Source organism: Euprymna scolopes, chromosome 6 (genome assembly GCF_053919585.1).
Source record: "Euprymna scolopes isolate OS-2025 chromosome 6, ASM5391958v1, whole genome shotgun sequence".
Classification (NCBI taxonomy): domain Eukaryota; kingdom Metazoa; phylum Mollusca; class Cephalopoda; order Sepiida; family Sepiolidae; genus Euprymna; species Euprymna scolopes.
The window spans coordinates 125,842,653-125,866,554 of NC_136487.1; the positions used below are offsets into that span (position 1 = coordinate 125,842,653).

At 34.6% G+C, this 23,902-nt stretch overlaps 1 protein-coding gene across 3 annotated transcripts in view; it reads left to right on the forward strand.

Annotated features, from left to right (window-relative positions):
- Positions 1–12,672, forward strand: part of LOC145277941 (uncharacterized) — a 141,799-nt gene extending 129,127 nt beyond the window's left edge. For all 3 annotated transcript variants that reach the window (XM_080130025.1, XM_080130024.1, XM_080130026.1), the window contains 3 exons: positions 2,862–2,971; positions 4,529–4,693; positions 11,074–12,672. In XM_080130025.1, the coding sequence (XP_079986151.1) occupies positions 2,881–2,971; positions 4,529–4,693; positions 11,074–11,555 (738 nt within the window). In that variant the 5' untranslated portion in view covers positions 2,862–2,880 and the 3' untranslated portion in view covers positions 11,556–12,672. The remainder of the gene's footprint in view (positions 1–2,861; positions 2,972–4,528; positions 4,694–11,073) is intronic.
- The last annotated feature ends 11,230 nt before the right edge of the window (positions 12,673–23,902 follow it).

The following is a 23,902-nucleotide window of genomic DNA, read 5'->3' on the forward strand; positions in this document are numbered from 1 at the left end:
ACTTTTGTATATATATATATATATATATATATATATAATCTTAAGATTATTAACCAGACACACCCAACCCCACCCCACCACCACTACCTTTATCTGCCCAAATTGCACAAGAAAAATTGGGTCTAGGATTGGGCTCTATGCTCACCTGAGGACCCACAGAAGCCACAACGGAGGACAGTCTTACTCGGACACGAGTGACCGCCGATGATGATGATGATGATATATATATATATATATATATATATATATATATATATATATATATATATATAAAGACTTTTGTATATATATATATATATATATATATATATATATATATAAAGACTTTTGTATATATATATATATATATATATATATATATATAATATATATATATGTGTGTGCATAGTTGTTGGTCTTTATTCTTTTGATCGTCACGTGATCCTCTCGTGATTCTTGCTCCTCTGTTTTACTTCATACAAAAAACTACTCATGCATAAAAAATACAATGAAGACTTGCTGATGTTTTAACCCTACTCTACTCCACACACTCACAATATAACGGCCATCATTCAAGGTTTGTTACATTTGCTAAAATTAGTGTAAGAAACAAAAATGTATGCAAATCTTTCGTAGTCATGATAAGATCACAATCCCCTACAAACGTCAGGAAAAATAAAAACAAACTGTTCATTCAACAGCGTAAAAATGCTGACAAAATTACTGAAAGCAACTTTCTCGGTTCCTCAAAATCAAAGTCACCCTTTACTCTTAATCTACCCAAGTTTATAGTCAGTTGGTCTCTTCATATGCAAATTAGTTGTTTACACATGCAAATTTGTTTCAACAGTGAAAATAAGCAATTAAAATGAATTCTCTGTTTCTATAGAAAACGGTCGCCCGACACGAGAAACATCTGATATGCTTTAAGGATAATAAGTTTTTTCTCTCTATTGTTATAATTAGATGTTATTAGAACGTATGTACAAATTTCGAAAACTGTTATAACCACTCCATTGGGTTTATACAACTAATATACATCGCACAAACATTCCAAAGATTTATCGGTATTAACCCTTTATGAATTGATTGAACTAATTCATTCAGTCATAAGTAAATGAATATAACGGCATAAATAAAGTGAGAATTGATTCAAACACGCCTTGCATGTATTAGTTGTGTATCTGGGTAGATGCCAGATACCTCCAGATTGCAACTGACCATTGCTTACATTCAGTATGCCGCCATCTGTCTAAGAGTGGGGAATTTTGTTTGTTGTCATAAACACACTTTTTTTTTCAAGCACTATGGATAATAATCAAGGTAAGTTTATGAAATGCAAAAATTCTCAGTTGTAGTTTAACTGTTGGACTTCATAATTTTTGCAGTTTGAAGACAATCATAGTATCATTACTTCTTAAACTAACTAAAATTAACAATAAATATTTTTTAAATCATCTACATCATAATTCAAATCATAAAAGGTTTAAAGGTTTTATTCATTTAGAGAGAGAAAGTGTGTGTTTATTTGAGGAGAAACTGCGTAAATTATTTCTAAATTTAATTTAAAATTATTTCTAAATTTAATCTCTATGATGTGATACACGGGCAGAGTATTGTGGCAACATTCACTTAGATTTGTACATAGTCTACATTGCTGGTCTTCACTCCTTGATCGTCGTTTTTCCATCATGATCTCTGAGGGATTTTGATAACCTCATCTGTATAGCTATAGACGAATAAAATTATTTGAGATTTTTAAGGTTTTATTGAGAGCGAGAGAGAGAGGTTGTTCATGTGAGGAGAGACCAATATGACTAATTAACTAATTAATTTTCTTAAGTTAGTCTTAATGATGGAAATTTTAAGATTCAGACAGGCAGACATCAGAGTGAGATTTGCTTAGATTCTCACTATCTTGTTGGATGCATCTCAGCTGTCTTGCTTCCCGACTCAGATTGACATTTAAAATTTTTTTTGTTTCTCTCCTCGATGACATGACTTCATCACCTCCTCATATGATACTGTTCCCCTGCATTTCTAGTGTATTTTATCTAGGGAGCTAACGTTTGAACTCCTGCTTCAACCACACTACTTGCAGCTGGATCTATTTCTGTTTGCCATCAGATTATCCTGACATGTACCAATGTGACTCTTGCCAAAATTCATACTAGTTATTCAAAATTCATACTAGTTATTTATTTACTGATACCGAGTCCAAATATATAACAGAAGAAAATGGTTATTATTTCTATATTATCCATATAGAAGTAAAGAGATATTATTTTACTATTTAATTTACATATGTGTTTATGGCATATGGCAAAGTAAGGCAATTTAGAAGCAATGCTAAAAAGTCAATCCCTTTTTCTAAATTTGATTTTGTCTTTGAATCTGTATTTGAGTTTTTTTAAATGGAAATCTCTCCAGACAAAGCATGAAGCCACTTGATGTAAGAAGCTAAAAAATATACTATTTCAAAGTCAAAAACTAGTCAACCATAACTGTTAGATAGGTAGATTCCACCAAGAAAACAGCAATTCTTCTCCCTTCATCTGAAACATCGTTCATGGAATGTGAGGACTAAAGGACAAGGGAAGCGAGTCTCACAAGGCTGCGAAAAGTAAACCCAATGTTCACTTCCTATTCTGCTTAAATTTTCTACTCTTAAATCTTTCTATACATTTTTTTTCTATAATTCGTTTTTTCTTTTTCTTCTTTTTTTTTAATATTCAAATCATTTTTTTTCTATAATTCGTTTTTTCTTTTCTTTTTCTTCTTTTTTTTTAATATTCAAATCATTTTTTTCTATAATTCGTTTTTTCTTTTATTTTTCTTCTTTTTTTTTTAATATTCAAATCATTTTTTTCTTTCTTGAGCAGATTTTGGAATAGGTAAAAAATGAAAGTTGACCAAGAATTTTGCCAGAATGAACCAGAAAAGTATAAATTATGTATGCCGCAACTCTGTGTCCATAAAGAGGATCCTTGCTGTAAGTTAATTTTTGTTCTCCGTTTTTCACTTTTTTTTTTTTTTCTGTATCGAGTTATACTGAATATATAAAATTAAGTCAACCCAGACCCAAATAGCTTTCCTCCTAAAATCTTATCATTTCATTCTGGACAGCGATTTCTTTTTCTTTAGCGTTGGTACATGTTATTAAGAAGAAATCATATTTTTGAAAATATAATCATTCATGATTGAAAAATTTACAGATTATTTAGATTTAGATTTAATCTTCCTCTGACGTAATCAGATCTAAGCCTGTCTTTAAGACTCCCATTACACATCAATCATATTATTCTCACATCATTTCTGTCCATGCAACTCATGTCCTCAACCCTTCCTTGGCCAGATTTCACTTCCATACACTATCACACTGCATACACATGCTTTATAGACTCTTCACTTGTTTAAGAATGGTAACGCTTTGCTGGTTAGTAATAACAGGCATTTTTTTTTTAACTTACTCCAAACTCTTACAACCACACTAGCACCAGCCCCGCCCCCTCCCTTGTGCTCATAACTTAGGAACAACCTTAATGGTTTCCTTATCCAAACATACTTTCTCCATGTCTGGGTTCTCATCTTTCTCCATTGTTCTCTTCTCTATAGTCTCTTTTGCACAGAAAAGATGTTACTAGTCTTTTTCTACTGTATTGTTATTTTCATGGTAGGTGTTTATATGAGCTTCAATCCCTGATGGCCCACATAAACCATTCATAGAAAAAGACTCGTCTAGCTATAACCACTGTAAATAATTTTGCATTCTTCCTCTGTATATCTATAATTAAATGGAAGTTCCACAAGCAAAGTTTCTGTCCATCTATGGCATGCAATGCCACAGGACTGCTTCCCAGTTGACTACAACATGATCAAATCTCTTTCCTGCAAATTCTTTCCCACAAGAGAGGCGTTGTGAGCCTGTTTCTGATCTATTGCTGTTTTCATGGCAAGTGCTCGACTGAACTCCAAACTATAGTCTCCCCCCCCTTGCCAAACTTTCACAAAAAACTAGCTACAACTACTATATATAATTTCTCCCACTCTCTATTCATGCCTAAATCTAAATGCAGATTCCATGAACAAAGTTTCTTTCTCAGAATTGTACACCTGTGGAACACAGTTCTGTTGGTTTGCTTCCCAGTTGAATACAACATGGTAGCTTTCAAATCCGATGTAAACAATTTCTTGTTGAAGCTGTTTTCATAAATAATCAAATTCTACCCAATTTACACCATTAGTGATTACTACACTACCACCTTACACTCATTAACCCTTATCCTGGAGTGGCCTTTGGGCCTTGATAAGTGGTGACACCTAAGTAAAAAAAAAAGAGAAAAGGCCATCCTTTTAAATAATCAAATTTTTACCCAGTTTCAACCCTTGCCTTCTTTAAGGTGGTGTTTCACCATCCACTTCACAAATTCTTAATTCTTATCCTCGAGTAGCTTTTTAGCCTTGATAAGCTGTGCCTCATTAGTATATAAAAAATGTCAATTTGTTTTCTTTTTTTTTTTTTTACAATTCAATTTTGCTTTTATTTCAGACTCTCACGCCTATACGGCTTCTAGTGTGACCCATCATGATGCGCAGCCGTTAGCTTTAATTATTGGACTCACAATTGGGAGCCTGTTTCTCTGCATTCTTATAGTTGCACTGATCGTGTTTCAGTGTCGACGTCGAAAGTCGCAAGGAGATTATCACAAAACGGGTAAGACCCCTTTCATGCACATGTTTCTGCCACATTTATTTAATAAATCTCACACCCGGAATCTGACGCGTCTTTTTAAGTAACAGGGTTACCCTCCTTCTCTACTTGAATAATAAAAAAAATGGCTCTTGTGGAATTGGTAATAAAATTCAGAATACTTTTTACAACCCAACCATATTTGGTATAAACAATTTTCTAAAATTTAATCTGTAATTGTTATTTAATCTATAATTGTTATTTAATGTGTAATTGTTATTTAATGTGTGATTGTTATAAATTATATAAAAGTTGCTAATTATCTATAATATAAATCTCACCTGTCTGTTTAAATGTATGTATGTATGTATATATATATGTATGTATGTCTACCTGCCTAAAATTTTGACAGAGGCGACGGATTTTCACAAGATCAGTATCGTTTTGAAGCTCGACCCTTCGGATGACAAATATAAAAAAATTGGCTAAAAACATTAATTTCTTCACCCTCAACTGGGCACTTTTCTACAGAGAGGGGTCGCTTTTTTCACTGATATTTTCGAAAGCCATCCTCTCTTTTCGATTGCCTAGCTTTAATTCGTCAGTTCCGGTTTGGCCATCACGTTTTTTTTTTTTTCACATTCTTTTTCTTCCTTTGCGGTATAGGCTCAAATCTGCCTGCCTACTGCCACATTTTTTTTTTTGCTCAACACATACCTTCAAACACCCGGGCAATGCTGGGCATCCAGGCTAGTTGTAAATAAAAAAAAGATGCTATTTTACAGCATTGGCGACCACAGCTCTCCAATGTGGGTGGCTATCCATAGTCCGAAACCGCTCTTGACAATAATCTCGTCCAATTGATCAATTTAAGAATTCAGGAGATAAGTCATCTCCCTCTCAGTACAGACCTATAAGTCTCCTGTGTGTCATGAGTAAGTTGCTGGAATCCATATTAAATAGAGAAATAGTCAACCACCTCAGCAGAAATAACCTTTTTAGTAACACACAATATGGTTTCCGTTCTGCAAGATCTACCGCAGATGTGCTAACGGTTATATCTCATAGGATTAGTGAATCTCTTGACAAAGGCTTCCTTTCTAGGGCAATTGCTCTTGACATATCAAAGGCCTTCGACAAGATATGGTATAAAGGCCTTCTTCACAAGATTTCCAGCTACGGTATAACTGAAAATGTTTTTCTATCATTAAATCATTTCTCTCTGATAGGCTCATAAGAGTAGTGGTCGATGGACAAAAATCAGAGGCCTGCAGTATTAATGCTGCAGTCCCTCAGAGGTCCATACTGTGTCCAACTCTCTTCCTAATCTACATCAGTGATCTCCCTAAACATATACTTAAATCATTTGTTGACATCTATGCTGATGACATGACCATCTACAGCCACACATCAAAGGCTGTAAATGACAAAGCTCTCTCTGATTCTCTCTCCTTTGATTCTCTCTCCTCTGATCTCGAGTGCATGGTTCAGTGGAGGAAGATGTGGCTGGTTACCTTTTTAATGCATCTAAAACCAAACTCCTATCTTTACATCATCAACGCTCTGATCCTCATCTGGCATCAATTGAAATGGATGGCTCTCGTCTAGGAGAAGCCCCATGTTTTGACAAGCTTCTCGGATTGACCTTCACTCCTGATCTGAAATGGAACATGTACATCAAGTCTGTTGCCAAGGTCGCTGGAAAGATGGTGGGATCCTTCTACCGCTCCAGAAGATATCTCACTACTGATGCAATTCTCTATCTATATAAAAGCCAAGTACGTCCAAGGATGGAATACTGCTGCCATATCTGGGCAAGAGCTGCTAAAAACAGCCTATCCTGCCTTAACAGAGTACAAAATAGACTTCGTGGCTTGGTGGGGGATGCCCTTTTCTTTTCCCTGCAACCTCTCTCCCACAGAAGAGACGTTGCGAGCCTATCTTTGTTTTATCGTTATTTTCATGGCAGGTGCTCGTCTGAGCTCCAATCTCTGCTCCCCCCTCGCCAATCTTTTACGAAAAAAACCCGTCTAAAAATTTTCCCCACTCTTTATCTGTTCCTAAATCAAAACGTAGATTCCATGAACAAAGCTTCTTTCTTAGAACTGTACGCCTGTGGAACTCTGTTCTGTCTGCCTGCTTCCCACCTGACTACAACCTGGATGTCTTCAAGTCCAACATAAACAAATTTCTGATGAACCACCCGCTTAAGTAGACACTTTATTAAATTTCCACACTAACGTACTGTACATGCAATAGCCTTTATCCCTGAGTGGCTTCCGAGCCTTGATAAGTGGTGACCACCTTGTAAAAAAAAAAAAAAAAAAAATCAATTTGTCTATTAAAGTGCATCTTGATTGACCTTGCTTTTTCAATCCTTGCATTCTACCAATCAATACCAGATGTTTTATGCCTCTTTGATGGTAAAGTTGTCCTAAGAACATCATAGTTTCCATCAGCACTCTTTAGTGCATCCAGATCTGGTCCATATTTTCTCGTTAGAAATGTGATCTTTCCAAACGACCCCTAACATTTGTCTCACAAACCAAATTTAAAAGATGATGATTGGTCACTCAATTTAGTACCTACCCGGTTTTGATGTTGTTAAAGTAAAAAAACTTTACACTTTTCAAAATTAATTATCCCAAACCACAACCCAACCATATGTATTACAAATAAACATACATCTATGTCTGAGTTGTCCACCAAGTTTCAGCCATGTATGTCCAACAGTCTTTGTTTTATCGTCGTTCAATGATAAGCAGTAAATAAATCTGATGATTAATCTGATGTTGCTACGGTAAAAATATTCCGACTTTATACTTTTCAAAGTGAATTATCGTAAACCACAAAGCCCAAGCATATTTGGTCTAAATAAACATCTGTTGATACGTGACTTGTCCAGCAAGTTTCAGTTATAAATGTTCAGTCTTTTTTTTTATCACCATTGAATATGCACCTCTGCTTTAATCAACACTGAGTGCTACCTAAAGCAACAGCATTCATCTTAAACGAGTTAAACCGACCCCCTCCCCACCCCGAAGGAGGAAGTATCTAGGGAATATCAAATTCACAAACAATCCCCAGTCGCATGTATATCCCGGTCAGGTGAGAGATGATGACATTATGTTTTCTGCAAGGAAGTGTCAACATCTTCCTACATACAGCACCTGGCATTCCCAAATGGTCACCCATCTAATACTGACCAAGCTAAACGTTGCTTAACTTTTGGTGATCTTACGAGAACCGGTGTGTCAATGTGATTGTGTTGCATATATATATATATATATATATATATATATTAGTATTAGATGGGTGACCATTTGGGAATGCCAGGTGCTGACACTTCCTTGCAGAAAACATAATGTCATCATCTCTCATCTGACTGGGATATATATGCGACTGGGGATTGTTTGTGAACTTGATATATATATATATATATATATATATATATATATATATATATATATATATATATATATATATATATCAAGTGTTACCTAGTGGGAAAGAGAAGTGGTGTCATGAGGGATGAACGAACAGTGGTTTCCCCAGAGTGAGGTAACTCCCCACACATCAATTGACTTGTTGGAATGGCTGCAGGGACACTTTGGGTGATCGTATCATCAGTATGACGCTAAATGGGCTTCACGATCACCGGATCCACAACCCCCAGATTTTTATTAAGAAAACATTCATTTACTTCACTTAATAAACAGAGAACTGTGCATTAACAGCATCGTGCTGATCGTTAAAAAGAAAAAAAAAATATTGATTGAAACACTAGATTGAAAGCAAACGCTCCTTTTATTTAGCCATTGATCTTATACATAAAGGCCTCTGTTCTGTCTCGAGAGATAATTATTATATTATGAATAAGTGTATGGTGGCGAGAAGGAACGAGACAAACAATATATATTTAAAATTTAAATGATTGATTTCTCAATCGTTTATTTATAAAAATTAAACTTAACGAGAAAGTAAAAATAAACAAAGTGTTCAAAGTTCGTAAGGACGATGCGCACGAGAGTGGGTTTAACATCGGGAAGGAATCCGACGGAGCCGATAATTATCCCATACTGTAGATTTGCTGTGAATCTGGGTGACTGACTTTTGTTGCGACGGCTAGTGTTTTTATAGTGGTGGTGCGCCCCGCACCACTGGTGCGGACGTTGTTTAAGACAAACAGTAAGTTGATACTTAGCTTGCATTTTGCTTTTTTAATTGTGTTTGTTTATTGTGTCTTAATGCATTGTAGAAAATCGTCTGTTTGGTGTATGTATGCATGTGTTATATCGATTTAAAGCTGAAAAAGTTGTGAATGTAACCTAGTCAGTGTTGAATTGTTGCAATGTTTTGTGTAATACTTATTTGCGTTAATATGCTGCCCGAGTTGCGTTTACTGCGGTGCTTGTGTTTTACCTTTTGTTTTTTTCTTTTGCTGTGCAGCCTTATCTGGCGGTTTTCTTGGTTGAAGTGATGTGCGAGCTATTCTATTTATGTGTGTATATGAAAAAGATGTGCTTTGAAGTTGCCGTGTGAATCTAGTGAGCTCATGTGCATTGCGTCGACGAACAGATTTTTCTCAGCATCGCCGTTATTGACGCTGTCGCAGCTGCTGCTGCTTTTCTGGTTTATCATGTAAATACAGAGCGATATGCGAATATAACATAATGGATAACTCCTGTAAGAGACTGCATGTGTGTTTGTGAAGCAAGGGTTGTGTAATTACCAACCACATCTCTCCTGAGTTGGCACTGCCTGATTTCATGAAAGTACTTATAGAACAAGCACAGAGATGTAACATTTACATCGATGGAACAAGGTTGGAGTTTGACTGATAATGCGGGAGCTATTAGATTTGAGACTCTTTTTCTGGACCCTGTCTGAGAGTGAGAGACTAGTGATATGTGCACCATTCCAGATGCGGCGACAATACTTTGTGCATGGGCGAATTGTGGCTTTGTAGAGATATAGTTTTAAACGGCTATTCATAGTCAGCCAGTTATGAATTACAGACTCTACTTTTGTATAAGTAATATCGCCTGAAGAGATCTCTAGTTACTTGTTACTGGCTGACAGAAACATGGTCATGGAAATGTAGTGACATATAAATGCTTATGTAAAACAAATAAAAAATATATATATATATATATATATATATATATATATATATATATATATAAATATATATATATATATGATTGTATTGCTATGCTTACCGAAATGTTAATTCAATGAAACGGCCGTGTTTATAAAAAGGTGCTCAATAACAAGTAGATCTGTATTATTGTATAATTTTCTTTAGTTACACAAACATTATTGGCTACATATGTGCATACATGTTTCGGTTGTGATTATTTTTTTGAAGGAGACTAGTGGTCTGATGACGCTGGTGTTCCAAATAAATCGCATATGCACATATATAGTCGATAATGTTTTATATAAGTAAAGAAAATTATACAATAATACAGCTCTATTTGTTATTGAGAACTATTTCATAAACACTGAAGTTTCATTTGATTAACATCTAGGAAATCATAGCAATGCATACAATCATTAAAATGCATGTGTTTACTCACAAATGTTTGTGTGACAATATGGTGAACGAATTGATGCATGAAACACAAGTTACTGTGCTATAATGAATTTATTTTCAGTTTTCCTTTTCTCCACCATGGAACTGTTTGCGGATTATATAAAAGCTGCTAACTATTGTAAATAAAATTGTATATAATTTTGTACAGATAGCCTTTGCTGTTGATTTGATTATTTGTAAACAAAAAATGCAGTAGTAGTTATATTAAAAACCGAATTACTCAGGTGTTTGAAAGAAATGTGAAAAATAATGCAAAATGTTTATCTAGTTTGAGTTTAAAACAAAGAAATGTAGGGACCGTAATACCACTTGGACTAACATTTGGTTTATTTGCAGCTTGGACTAATATCTTATTTATGTGAAAGTTGGACTAATACATTGTTTATGTGAGCCTTGAACAAATACATTGTTTATGTGAGATTTGAACTAATACATTGTTTATGTGAGACTTGAATAAGTACATTGTTTATGTGAGACTTGAACAAGTACATTGTTTATGTGAGACTTGAACAAGTACATTGTTTATGTGATACTTGAACTAGATAAACATTTTGCATTATTTTTCACATTTCTTTCAAACACCTGAGTAATTCGGTTTTTAATATAACTACTACTGCATTTTTTGTTTACAAATAATCAAATCAACAGCAAAGGCTATCTGTACAAAATTATATACAATTTTATGTGAGACTTGAACAAGTACATTGTTTATGTGAGACTTGAACAAATAAATTGTTTATGTGAGACTTGAACTAATACACTGTTTATGTGAAACTTTGACTAATACTTTGGCTTTTATTTTCAGGATTTCAACTCTATAGTTCAGCCATTACCCTCAATGAGTGTGATGCTGACCCAGAGAGCCCACACCATAAAACCAAGTCAAAATCCAAGCAACTATTACCCCACATGCCCAAACATGGCTACAAGCTAATCCCAATGCTGAGCAACTTACCTAAAGTTCATAAAGCGTTCATGTCTCCAGCCAAAAATGAAGACAGCCGTAGAAATAGCTGCAGTAGTCTGACAAGCAATCCAAACTCTGTTGGTCGGAGATCAAGTGACTTGCGTCGTGGTAGTAATGGTGGATCCCCAATCGTTATGTCACCTGCAGCCGCAGCTGCACGGCAACAATATCGATTAGTTCCTGATGCTGACATGCCGTCAAGAATCTACAAAAACCCGAACATGATGAATAACAGTCCAAAGACCACCAGCAGCAAGAACAAAAAACTTGCAGCCAACAACAAGAATGTCCAGATGTCCATGTTAGCCAGAATCACGTGACATTTAAGCTTTGAGCTAAAATAATAATACAAGGTGCCCTCATCCCAAATGTCACTCATGAAATTGTTAATAAAATTTAAACTCCTACAGCAATCTAACTATATCTGATACCAATAAACTTCAGTCTATGCCTGACTTATCCATCAAGTTTCAATTATAAATATCCAACAGTCTTTGTTTCATCACCGTTTAATTTTATGCTGGGACAATTTGTTGTTTTCTCATTAGGGATGCACAATAACATTCCCCATTGGTGGGTTGAACCGGCTTCCTCCAAAGGAAGAAGTTTCATGGAAATATCAAATTCACAAGAGGTCCCCAGTCACATGTATATCCCAGTCAGGAGAGATTATGACGTTTTGCATTTCTTGCGGGGAGGTGTGAAGATCTTCCTACATACAGCGCCTCATATTCTTATGATGGTCACCTGACCAGGTTCAATGTTGCGTAATGTCATTGATCTCATGAGAACTGGTGTGTTAATGTGATTATACCGTATCATCAGCGGGGAATGTTATTCTCAATAGGCTTCACACTCACCGGATCTTAATGTCCTATTTTCCCTGATTCTTATTTATAGGCTTATCTCAAAGATAATATCTATCAAAATAATCTCCAAACTATTCTTGAACCGAAGAGGACGATCACATCCCAAATCAGAGCAATGCCAAGAGAGAACTGGTAGGATTATTGAGTTTGCACATCATATTTAGGTGTGTTTATCAGATAACGTCGATAAAAAAAAGACTGTTGGCCATTCATGAATGAAACCTGGTGGGTAAGTCTGATATAAACGGAAATTTATTTGTATCAAACATGGTTGAAGTGCAGAAACAATTGTTAATTTTATTATCGATTTCGTGAGTGGAATTTTTGGGGGTGTGAGAGGAGTCACCTTGTAAAAGACTATGATTAAAAAAACAAAAAACAAAAGCAATTTATAAAATGTAAAAAAAAAAAAATTAACTGATCATTTAGAACTGTGCATTTTTTCCAAACTAATGTCTTCATACCTTTCGATGGGTCATCTCTTCAAAAGTCATGCTCTCATGACAGTAAAATCAGCTTACATGTTACATTGTTGCTTTGTCCATAGAAATAAATAAAATGTTTTTAAGATTATATTATTATTTAATAATAATAAAAATAAAGACGCTTCTATAGTTTGATGACCATCCATTACAAATCATTATATACAAGGTTTCCCTAAATAATTGACATCGTTTAAGATGCAGTATATCTGACTATGTGTACGAGGCAAACAAAATAAAACAGACCACAAAATAATGTTAAACAATACAAGATTTATTTATAAAAAATTGAACAAGAAATTCAGAGATCTGTAGATATTATAACCAAGATATATATATATATATATATATATATATATATATATATATATATATATATATATACTAACAAAAGTACCCGTCGTTGACTGGGTTCAAAAACAACCTAAAGAAAATGGACTCTGATTTATGAAAGTATGATAGGTTATGAAAAGGAAGGGTTGTAAAGAGATAGCTTCGAATTTGGGGGTATCAAAACCAAAGCAAAATATGATGAAAGTAAAAATAAAATAGATAAACCCCATAATTTATTATACCATACCTGTTCACACTGAAACACTTATCACAATATTCTGTGGATCTATATTAAAAAACCTTGTTAAACTTTGTGACATATTTCCATTCTATGGAGGTCAGGCGCGAACGAACACCCCATAATTTTATTATACCATATTTCTTCAAACTGAAACATAATTATCAAAGTATACTTACGCAGATAGATATGAAAAGTCTTTATTAAAGTTTGTGCCTATTTCCATTCTATGGAGGCCAGGCGCGAACGCAGGCCCCACAATTTTAATGAATCATCATTATGCCAGATCAAACATACCCATTCCTATGTCTCGATACATCTTCTATCATTATATGTGATCAGTTTTCTATAATAGTCAACCATATAGGAGCCTATTCGTGACCAGACACACACACAAACGTTCAGCTTTATATTATAGATATACATGGTAGAATGATAAAAGTGTCACCTTAAAGAAAACAACACTACAGCTTTAAAACTTTTATTGAAAAAAATCAATTCAGGTAACTTGATTATGTAGTAGAGCTGACATCTATTCAATGTAGCCGCTTTCAGCCTCAATCACCGCCTCAATATGGGTCTGGAACTGGGGGCATGCTTTTCCACAAGCGCCAGCGAGAGCTTAGTGAATACTTGATGGATGGCAGCGATCAAGCTTGCTTTGGTGTTATGGGAGGTCATGTTGGTGATGTTCTTAATGTATGACCAAATGAAGTAGTCCAGCGGGTTCAGTTCAGAGGAGGAGGGGAACCAGTGAGAGAAGGGTACAAAGCCGTAGCACTTCTTCTGAAGTCGAGCTTGGGTCTCTGCGGACTTGTGGGCCGGCGTCAAGTCCTGCTGCAGGGTCTACTAGCAGGCAACTGATTGCATTAGGGGATCACTACACTCTTCAGCACATCCAGGTACACTTTGGTGTTGACTTCTAAGCTGATTTCGAATACATGAGGTGGTATGATGTGGCCCTCACTTGAAGCCATGTCCCTGTTTTTCATAGCAATCCAGCGATGCATTTTGAGGGTGCTGGAAATGGTCCTGTTGTCATAACTTGGATCGGTAGAGAGCATGAGTTGTACAGTGGCGTATCTCCGATCTCGCTCGTTGAACATTGTGTCACTTTCAGACATGAGAAAAGGCTCCTGTCGTTCTTGGAATTTGTACACAACTGGCTAACTAGTAGATGGTCTGCAACAAAAAAAGAAAACTGGTTTTCATCAAATGGAAATGGAATCATGTCGTTTTTTTCTAGTTCGACAATTTTATCATTCCACTCTGTATAATTATTCCAGATCAATATTTTCCAGAGATGAAGCAACCAATGATTTTTAACAAGGTTCATACAAGAGTGCTCAATACAGAAGTAGAGCAAGATATATTTTTTATTTGTTTTACATAAACATTTATGTCGCTACACATTCATTGGCATGTTTCAGTCAGCCAGTTATAAATTACAGACTCTACTTTTGTATAAGTAATATCGCCTGAAGGGATCTCTAGTTACTTGTTACTGGCTGACAGAAACATGGTCATGGAAATGTAGTGACATATAAATGCTTATGTAAAACAAATAAAAAAAATATATGTATATATATATATATATATATATATATATATATATATATATATATATGATTGTATTGCTGTGGTTACCGAAATGTTAATTCAATGAAACGGCTGTGTTTATAAAAAGGTGCTCAATAACGAGTAGAGCTGGTATTATTGTATAATTTTCTTTAGTTACACAAACATTATTGGCTACATATGTGCATACATGTTTCGGTTGTGATTATTTTTTTGAAGGAGACTAGTGGTTTGATGACGCTGGTGTTCCAAATAAATCGCATATGCACATATATAGTCGATAATGTTTTATATAAGTAAAGAAAATTATACAATAATACAGCTCTATTTGTTATTGAGAACTATTTTATAAACACTGAAGTTTCATTTGATTAACATCTAGGAAATCATAGCAATACATACAATCATTAAAATGCATGTGTTTACTCACAAATGTTTGTGTGACAATATATATATATATATATATATTTATATATAATTTATTTCATTTTTCTTTGTCTGACGTGGCAAAATATATTTTTCTCCTCTAAAATTAAAAATGTTCTTAAACCTTTTTTATTTTGTTGCCTGATGAGATCAATAATGATCGAAATGGTCTGCACATCTTAGCAAGATATGACTATATTTACATAAAGAAAAATAAAAAGAATTATAATTTGCTTTCTTTGATTGAACACAATCAACGACACTTGTTGGAATTCAATAGTTCTAATCTTTTGAATATTTTTCAACCTGGAATAAATTAATGTGTATATATATATATATATATATATATATATATATATATATATATATATAACAATATTAACAGGAATTATATATATATATATATATAGCAATATTAACAAGAATTTTTCTATGATACTACAGAACCACAAATCAAATTGGGTTGAGCACTGTCGTAAATAATCTCACTCGCTACTTAATTTGGCTGAAAAATGCGAAGCTCGCGGTTTGTTTACAAACAAGCGGTTTGAGCACTTTACAAGTGGCGGACGGATGTTTATTTAAATAGATATTCGGAGAGATTAGTTGCAAGCATCGCTTCCGTGGTCGAGAGGTAGAACTGCCGACTGTCATCACGACAGTTCTAGGTTCAATCCTTGGTTTGGGAGAGGTGCTAGTCTAGCCGCACTGATGAGTTATGATACAACGAAACAGAACTGTATGTCGATGACTACAAATATATTTTAAAGCCCCCCCCCCCGCTTTGGGTTGAGCACTGTCGTAAATAATCTCACTTGCTACTTAATTTGGCTGAAAAATGTGAAGCTCGCGGTTTGTTTACAAGCAAGCGGTTTGAGCACTTTACAAGCGGCGGACAAGGTATGAAACCACTTGATGTAAGAAACTAAAAAACAAAAAACATGAATGATAATTATCATAAAGACAGAAGAACCCTATTCTTATTTACAAAAGGATCAAGACTATAGGTAGGGGGAAAGCAATCATGAGGAAAAGAGTTCCAAAAGCCTGCGGTTCTGGGAAAGGAACTAATGGAATAGGAAGCTATAATAACAAGGTATCAAAACAGCGAATTGATGAAGAGCACTAGACCAATCTATGCACCTGCATCATGGTAAATAAACTCATTCATCTTCTAAGATCAATTTCAATTGGATGATAATTAATGTATAAAGATATTGGCAATCTTTTATGATAGCTACCAAAATTGTCCTCAGTTGGGAGGATAACAACACACATGCACAATGCTGCAGACAAGGTTTGATTTGTTTATTGAACTATTGATGATTAAATGACCGTTTAAAGCTTACTGATTACAAAAGGTCATCTTTATGACAACTCAAAAGGACAATTGACTCCAATATAGGAGTTTCATTTCCAAATAGATGTTAATAAAACAGGTAAAGGAGGGCAACCAAAATAAAACAACACAGGTCCTAAGAGTTGAACAAGACAGCAGAAAGAGTAACTGCTAGGTATCATCGTCATCATATCTGATGACTCCAAAGATTCTATTGTTAGCATTAATTTCCCCGATATTTTTTCTATTCGGAAATCTTTATAGAAATACATAGGGTGCTTACAGGAGAGACCACAAGAATGTTGCCAATATCCTAAGTCAATATATATTGTTCCTTAATTGGAATTCATTTTTGAGATGAGCATTATATACATTTATTTTTATTTCGGACTATTATTCTCATCTTTATTGGTTTGTTGTTTTCATCATGTGGTGAGACGACAACAACTACTATGGCAGTGATTGCAGTTAGGAGATTCGAAATTCCTATCCGTCGCGGTTACCACCTGACGAAGGCCAGAGGAATAGTTGGCCGAAACGTCGTGAAAAGCAACAACCAATAAAGATGAAAACAATAAACTAATAAAGATGAGAATGGTAGTCCGAAATAAAAATAAATTAATATATATAATGCTCATCTCAAAAATGAATTCCAATTAAGGAATAATATATATACCAATCGGTACGGACCCGACTATGGATGATCAGATAATAAATAAACGTGGATTTATAAGATCAAAGAATCCAACTTTGATAGCCCTTCAGGGCCCATGGTGCAGTTGATAGAGACGTTAAATCTCTACGGTTCCAGATGGACATTGTCTGAAGATAGTGGTTTCAATCCTACCTAAAGCGTGCCAGAGGTTTACTTGGCCAAAACGTGGTGAGACGACAACAACTACGGATGGCAGTGATTGCTGAGAATGCAGTTAGGAGATTCGAAGTTCCTATCCGTCGCGGTTACCACCTGACGAAGGCCAGAAGAATAGTTAGCCGAAACGTCGTGAAAAACAACAACCAATAAAGATGGGAACAACAACTAATAAAGATGAGAATAATAGTCCGAAATAAAAATAAATTAATATCCTAAGTGAAAGTGATTTTTGTGGAACGAACTGGTTCGAACTTGAAACACTCAGGTCATCAGTCCGTGTTGTTAATTACTAGACCACCGTCACATCCCATTGCTAAGTATGAATGATAAAGATATATACCAAGGGTTCGGTTTGAGATTCCGTGCAGATTACTGGGTTCAACATTATGCACTTTAATTCTCTGATGGCCATGTTTTTATGTGATACACAAGTCTACTTCTCTGTGAAGTAGATTTGTATATCGCACATAAAAACATGCCCGCCAGAGAATTACAGTGCATAATACAGGTCTTTATATCTCTATAACTACTTGTCTCTATAAAATTTAAATATGATTTTCGTATTCAGCATAGTCGAAAACCTATAAAAGTCGTCATTTTAAAGAACATTGTGAAGGGGAACCTAATGTAAAAAATACCCTTTCGAATTCTTTCTGTTGAACTCGGAAATCAGCACGCAAATTCAAACAGAGCCTTTTATTTAATCCACAGGAGTAGCATGCTCTCATTCCCTCAGCCATGACCAAGTAGAAGTCCTAAGTAATTCACAATTGTATTCCGAGTATAGAACCTTGAACCTCCAGAAGAGTGTGACTTACAACTGAATTTTACCAAGTACTTTATCCACTATGCCACTGATCCTTGCAGACAAGTCTAGTATGATTTTGGGAGACACAAACCGATTCTTATCCCTACTTATTACTACAGATTACTACATATATATATATATATAGATAGATAGATAGATAGATAGATAGATAGAGACATTTTTCGTATTATGATTTTATTTATTACTAGCAGGTCACCCGGCATTGCCTGATCATAAAATACATATAAATATTATGTTTCAATTCATGCAGAAACTGAGACATGTGCATGCGAGTATTATGTTTTTTTCTAATCAGTTCACTTCTTGTAAATAAAGAAAAACATACTATAAACCAAAACCTAAAGACAGTGAGTCAAGTACAATAACCATTAAGCCAGCTTGACACTTTATAAGTCTTTTCAAGCCTACTTATTCTTAACACAAGAAAGCTGCCATATTAATGATTCGCGCATGCACAGTCATGAAACAGTTGACAAACAAAAATCTGATGACCCCCCCCTCCATGTACCAATTGTTTTAATTTGGACCCTGATGAAAACGGATTAAAAAAATTTTCCATACGTCTGAATATTCCCATATATCAAATTTCAAGTCTGTAAATCAAAAATTCGTTGAGTATATAAGTTGAGAAGTGTTCTCGTAGACACACACACACACACACACACACACATTCTCACTTTTATAGATAGATTTATGCTTAATGGTTTCCATATTGTATTAAATTCTATACTAGGTGAGTTTAGATGGTGATCGCCGCTTAGCATATGTGCTACTTCTTTGAATCATCATACTTTTCACCATTCACTGAATAATCCAAATAATACGAATTATCAATTTTCATCTCAAATATTTAGAAACATAATTAAACTTTTAACGTCTATAAAATTGAACTTTTAATTATACATAATCATATTTTGTCAACTATTGAATTACGAATTTATTGAATGAATACTTAAGAACTAATAGTAATACCATTGCTACTATTACTACTACTTAGAAAAATTCGACATTTTTTTATAGTCTCTGTGAGAGGTTGGCTCATTATGCTTGCATGAAACTGATTGCATCATTGAACTTTTATAGCAAAATAATCTTCATTCAAATAAGAGGTTACCCAGATTAAATTTTATTGTTAAAAACATGAGTATTTAAGCTGGTATTAAGATATCCACTTTCAAATCAAAAGTTTTATGAGTTTAAGTGAAACATTGTACACATGTGCAGAAGACATACATTGCTACAATAATATAATGGACGAGGAGGGAGGAGGGGGGAGAAAGAAGACAATTTTAACAATTCTTATAAGCTATATAGAACAAAAACACAATTAATTTGAAACCAGATTAGATTTTAATGCAAAACTTTTTGCAAACATTTTTTTTGTGTGAAAGTTGCTCCAAACAAGACACAAAGTCACTTGATGTAAGTAGCTAAAAGAATGAAGGATGATTATCACAAATACAGATCCCTATTCTTGATTTTAAAAAGGCCAAGATATTTGAGGAAAATAGTAAACAGAATTTTGCTTTTGAAAAGGCCAAGACTATAGGTATGAGGAAAACAGTCAACAGAAAGAGAGTTTCAGAAGTCTGCAGGTCTTGGAAAGAAGCTGCCGAAATAGGAATCTGTATTATAACGAGGTATCAAAACAGAGAATTGATGAAGACCATTAGACCAACGAGTCAGATGAGCTGGAACAAAGGAAGCAGGAAATAAATCAGACAATTCTGAACAACACATGCCATAACAACATATGCCGTATAAGAGTCTGAGACTAGCAACATCACATCTATGAGAGAGATGGTGTAAAGAAGAAAGAGTGTGGCTTACCAAATTACAGATACACTTATGAATCTTATTAAGAACCCTCAATTCACCAGCCTAAATATAACATCAGTACTCCATACAAGGTCTGATAGTAGGTTAGACTCATGAATACGGCATAACTGTGTTGACACAGATCGCTGAAGTTAAGCAATGTTGAGCTTGATTAGTACCAAATGGGTGACCATTTGGGAATTCTAGGCACTGTATGTGATCTCCGCTTATCTCAGTATTTCTTTCCAGTCGTCCTGTACATACATTTCACTTGCTACTGGTATTTAACAATGTCGACTCAGGAGAGGTATGGGTGGAGATTGCGCACCTCCTACCACAAAAATTTCACACACAGTCACCCCTTCCTGGGTATCCATAGTCTGTCAAAGACTGAAGGAGCCTGTTCTGTGTTAGACACATGAAGATCGTAAGGGTGGTCCGGGTAATTATTGATACATTGGTTAATCATTTTATGGTTGTTTATCAAGTCGGTTGTTATACATTATACATTATACAGGAAAGGCACTCAGTGTGTGGCAAGTGTCTAATAGGGGGTATTTGCTTGGCTGCACATCTCTGAACAGTTTTCAAGAACTTAATGTTCAAGCAAGATGAGGCTCCAGACAGATGATACAAATTCAAAGTGTGGTCGCACCACAGCTGCATACATTTTTAAACATAGCTGGAGAGTGGTTAGCAAAAGTTTGGGTGGGTGATGCAAATACACCCTCGGTCTTCTTGACAATTTTAGAGATCTGCTTTGTCCAACACAAACTGAACGGTCTTTCCATCCTCCTGGACTTTTCATGACCACTTTGTGCAGTATAAGTCCAGGTTGATGCCAGATCGTGCATGTCAGGTTTTTTTTTTTTGTTGTTTTTTCTCCCTCTTTACACTTTCTTCTATCCCCCTCCCCCATCAAACCCCATGGGGTGTCAGTTTACAATTTCTCAAAAAGGCATAGTAGCAAATAATAATACCGCATTATTAATATATATTCATTTATAATAGTATTTGAAAGTTGTGTCCTAATATCATTATTATTATTATTTTTGTAGTATACTTATATTTTGGTTAGACGGAGCTTGTTCGCCCTGAAAGGCAGTTCATCTAAGAGAAGGTGAACGCTGAATCAAAATCTCCCCCTGCCTTGTAGAACACCCACCCATGGGAAAAGCTTCAGGAGTAAATCGTGAGGAAAAATCCAGGATGAAGTCTCTAAGGCAGTTTGTCATTACCTACAACGGCATTCTACTAGCTCATGCAATGGCGTTGGTGCCAAACTATAACAGCCTTGTTGTCCTCTTGAATCAAGCAGTGATGAGGAAAACGAGGAATGTACTATGTAGGTAACAGCTAGTTCTTCATATCACACTACCCAACCTAACATCTAAAAGATGCATCACCCATGGTCGACCCTGATTGACAGAAGCCTATTAATAGTATGCTTATTCGATCAATATTGTGGTACATTCTACTAACAGTCTTATAATAATGTTCTTGTAGGCTTACTAGGTATTGATTCAAGGTATTTTTTCAGGTTTTGTTTGACCAATCCAGTTGCCTCTACCACAACTGGTATAATATTCATTTCTTTCAACGACAAAGTTGTTTGTTCATAGTGTGGCACTATGTTCGTTGAGTACTGAGGAGGGTAGAAAATGACAAAGGATAGTTGAGAAAAGAAAAGGAAGTAGGTTTAGCGAGTAATAAAAGGACTTATCAATAGGAATTTGTTAAAAATGCAGACAAGTAGAAATAAGAGTAGGGTTTAATTCAGGATGTGACGAGAGACTGGGTGACTGAATGACCTATAGGTAGAGGATTACTGTGAGTCAAGGGAACAATAAGAATGACACTTGATGAGAGGTGGGGGAGGGGCTCAGTTGGACGCTTAGTTGAAGCTTGAACTCCAAGGTGGGCAGTTGGATTTTGGATACGGCAACAGGCAGTTTACCGCTCGGAAGTTCCCAAGTGTAATGAGGAAATAAACTGACGGCAAGTGACTGACACAACCTCGACAGGACGTATATGTAAACCTTAGCATATAGAAACATACACATATGTGAAGTGTGGGCGTCTGTGTTTTTCCTGTGTTTGTTTTATTTTATTTTTATATTTCTGAACCTGTGCGTCCTCATCAGCGGTCTCTAATGAGAAAATGATGATACTGTCATAAGAAGAAGAGGAACGAAAAATTCATGGCACACAATGTTTGGAGTTGGCAGCCCGTGGTGAGGCCACATGGTGTCATTATATTGTATGACTATGAAAAGCCACACTCTTTACAAGGTTAGCTTATGAATGTGCACGAGCATAGACAGAATACGTAGGATGTGAAGGAATAAAATCTCAACAAAAATCCTTCTATTTTAGTTGTAGTTCCTGCAGCAACAACTGACAAACGGATGCTTTTATGGAAAGAAAATTTTTGGATAACCATTTCTGAAAGTGCAGTTTGTAAGGTTTGACCTTAATTTATAATTTCAAAAACGAAATTTAAAAAAAAAAAAAAAATTTAAACTTAATTTTTTTTATTGCTGATAATAATAAAATGATAAATCTTCTATTATTTTTAATGATAAAATTACAAATATTTATTATTTTTAATGATAAAATTACAAATATTTATTATTTTAATGATAAAATTACAAATATTTATTATTTTAATGATGAAATTATAAATATTTAATAATCTTAAACTATCAATAAAACTAAAATGTAAAAATATATTAATGAACATATGAATTTAGGGAAAAATGACATCAAAAGAAATACCATAATAAAAGTAGGTAAAATTTAACGAGTGGATAAATATAGATGAAAATCTCACAATAAGTTTCTCAAATCACTATTTTCAATCAATTACAAGGAAAATATTAAAAATAAATATTACATTTTATTCTTCATAACAACATGTTGAAAACGGTAAAAAAAAAAATGAGGAATCAAAACCAAATATAGATACTGGAGGAAAAATTAGAATAATAAACTTGTGTAACGTACACCTCCCCACCCAAGTGTATTCTCACTTTTGCGACAATATATGGAAACATTACATGGGGTTTTATGGTAATCTGAAAATTAAAAAAAAAAAAACAAACAAACAAAATCTCTATAATTTTAATATTTAGAAATTTGAAAAAAATCGAAATTAGAATCAGTAATTGTATCGGAATTGGGAATTTAGAACAAAATCGATAATTGTATTCAAATTGGAAATTTAGAACAGAATCAGTTATTGTATCAGAATCGGGATTTTAGAACAGAACAGGGGAACATGGGAATTAACTGGTGTGTCTCTTTTTTAAATTAATTTATTCAAAATTGTAATAAATTCAATAAAAATAAAAAAAGTGTAGCTTAAAAAAATCAATGGGGCAACAGAATCTGATTTTGGAACAATTCATTTTTAAATAGGGAAATTTAAAAATTTTATTTTAGTTAATATCAGTTAATTTTCAATTCTCTTTGATGATTGGAAGATCTCATTTTGTAAAATGGGTATGAAAGGTAACAATGTATGTACAAGTATGTACAGCATTTTATTTTTTACAGGTTAACACAATTAATGGCAACAAACCAAACGTTTTCTTTCCATTTTCAACCTTATTTTTGTCTATTTATTAAACACCATATTTAATAACAGTTCCTGGCGTTAGGTGCAAAAAGAAATATCTTCATAATGCCAAACATTTTGTTAAAGCTATTATAAATATATCATTGTCATTCGATAATCGATTCCTCAGCCTTAGTATTGATCTTGGCCGTCAATTCGAGTGTTCCGAATGGAGAGCAAAAATCAATGTCCAACCTTGTAGCATCGTTTCATATCGATTTCTTTTACATCTTGGACCTAATTTCAGATCTGTCGTCTCCAA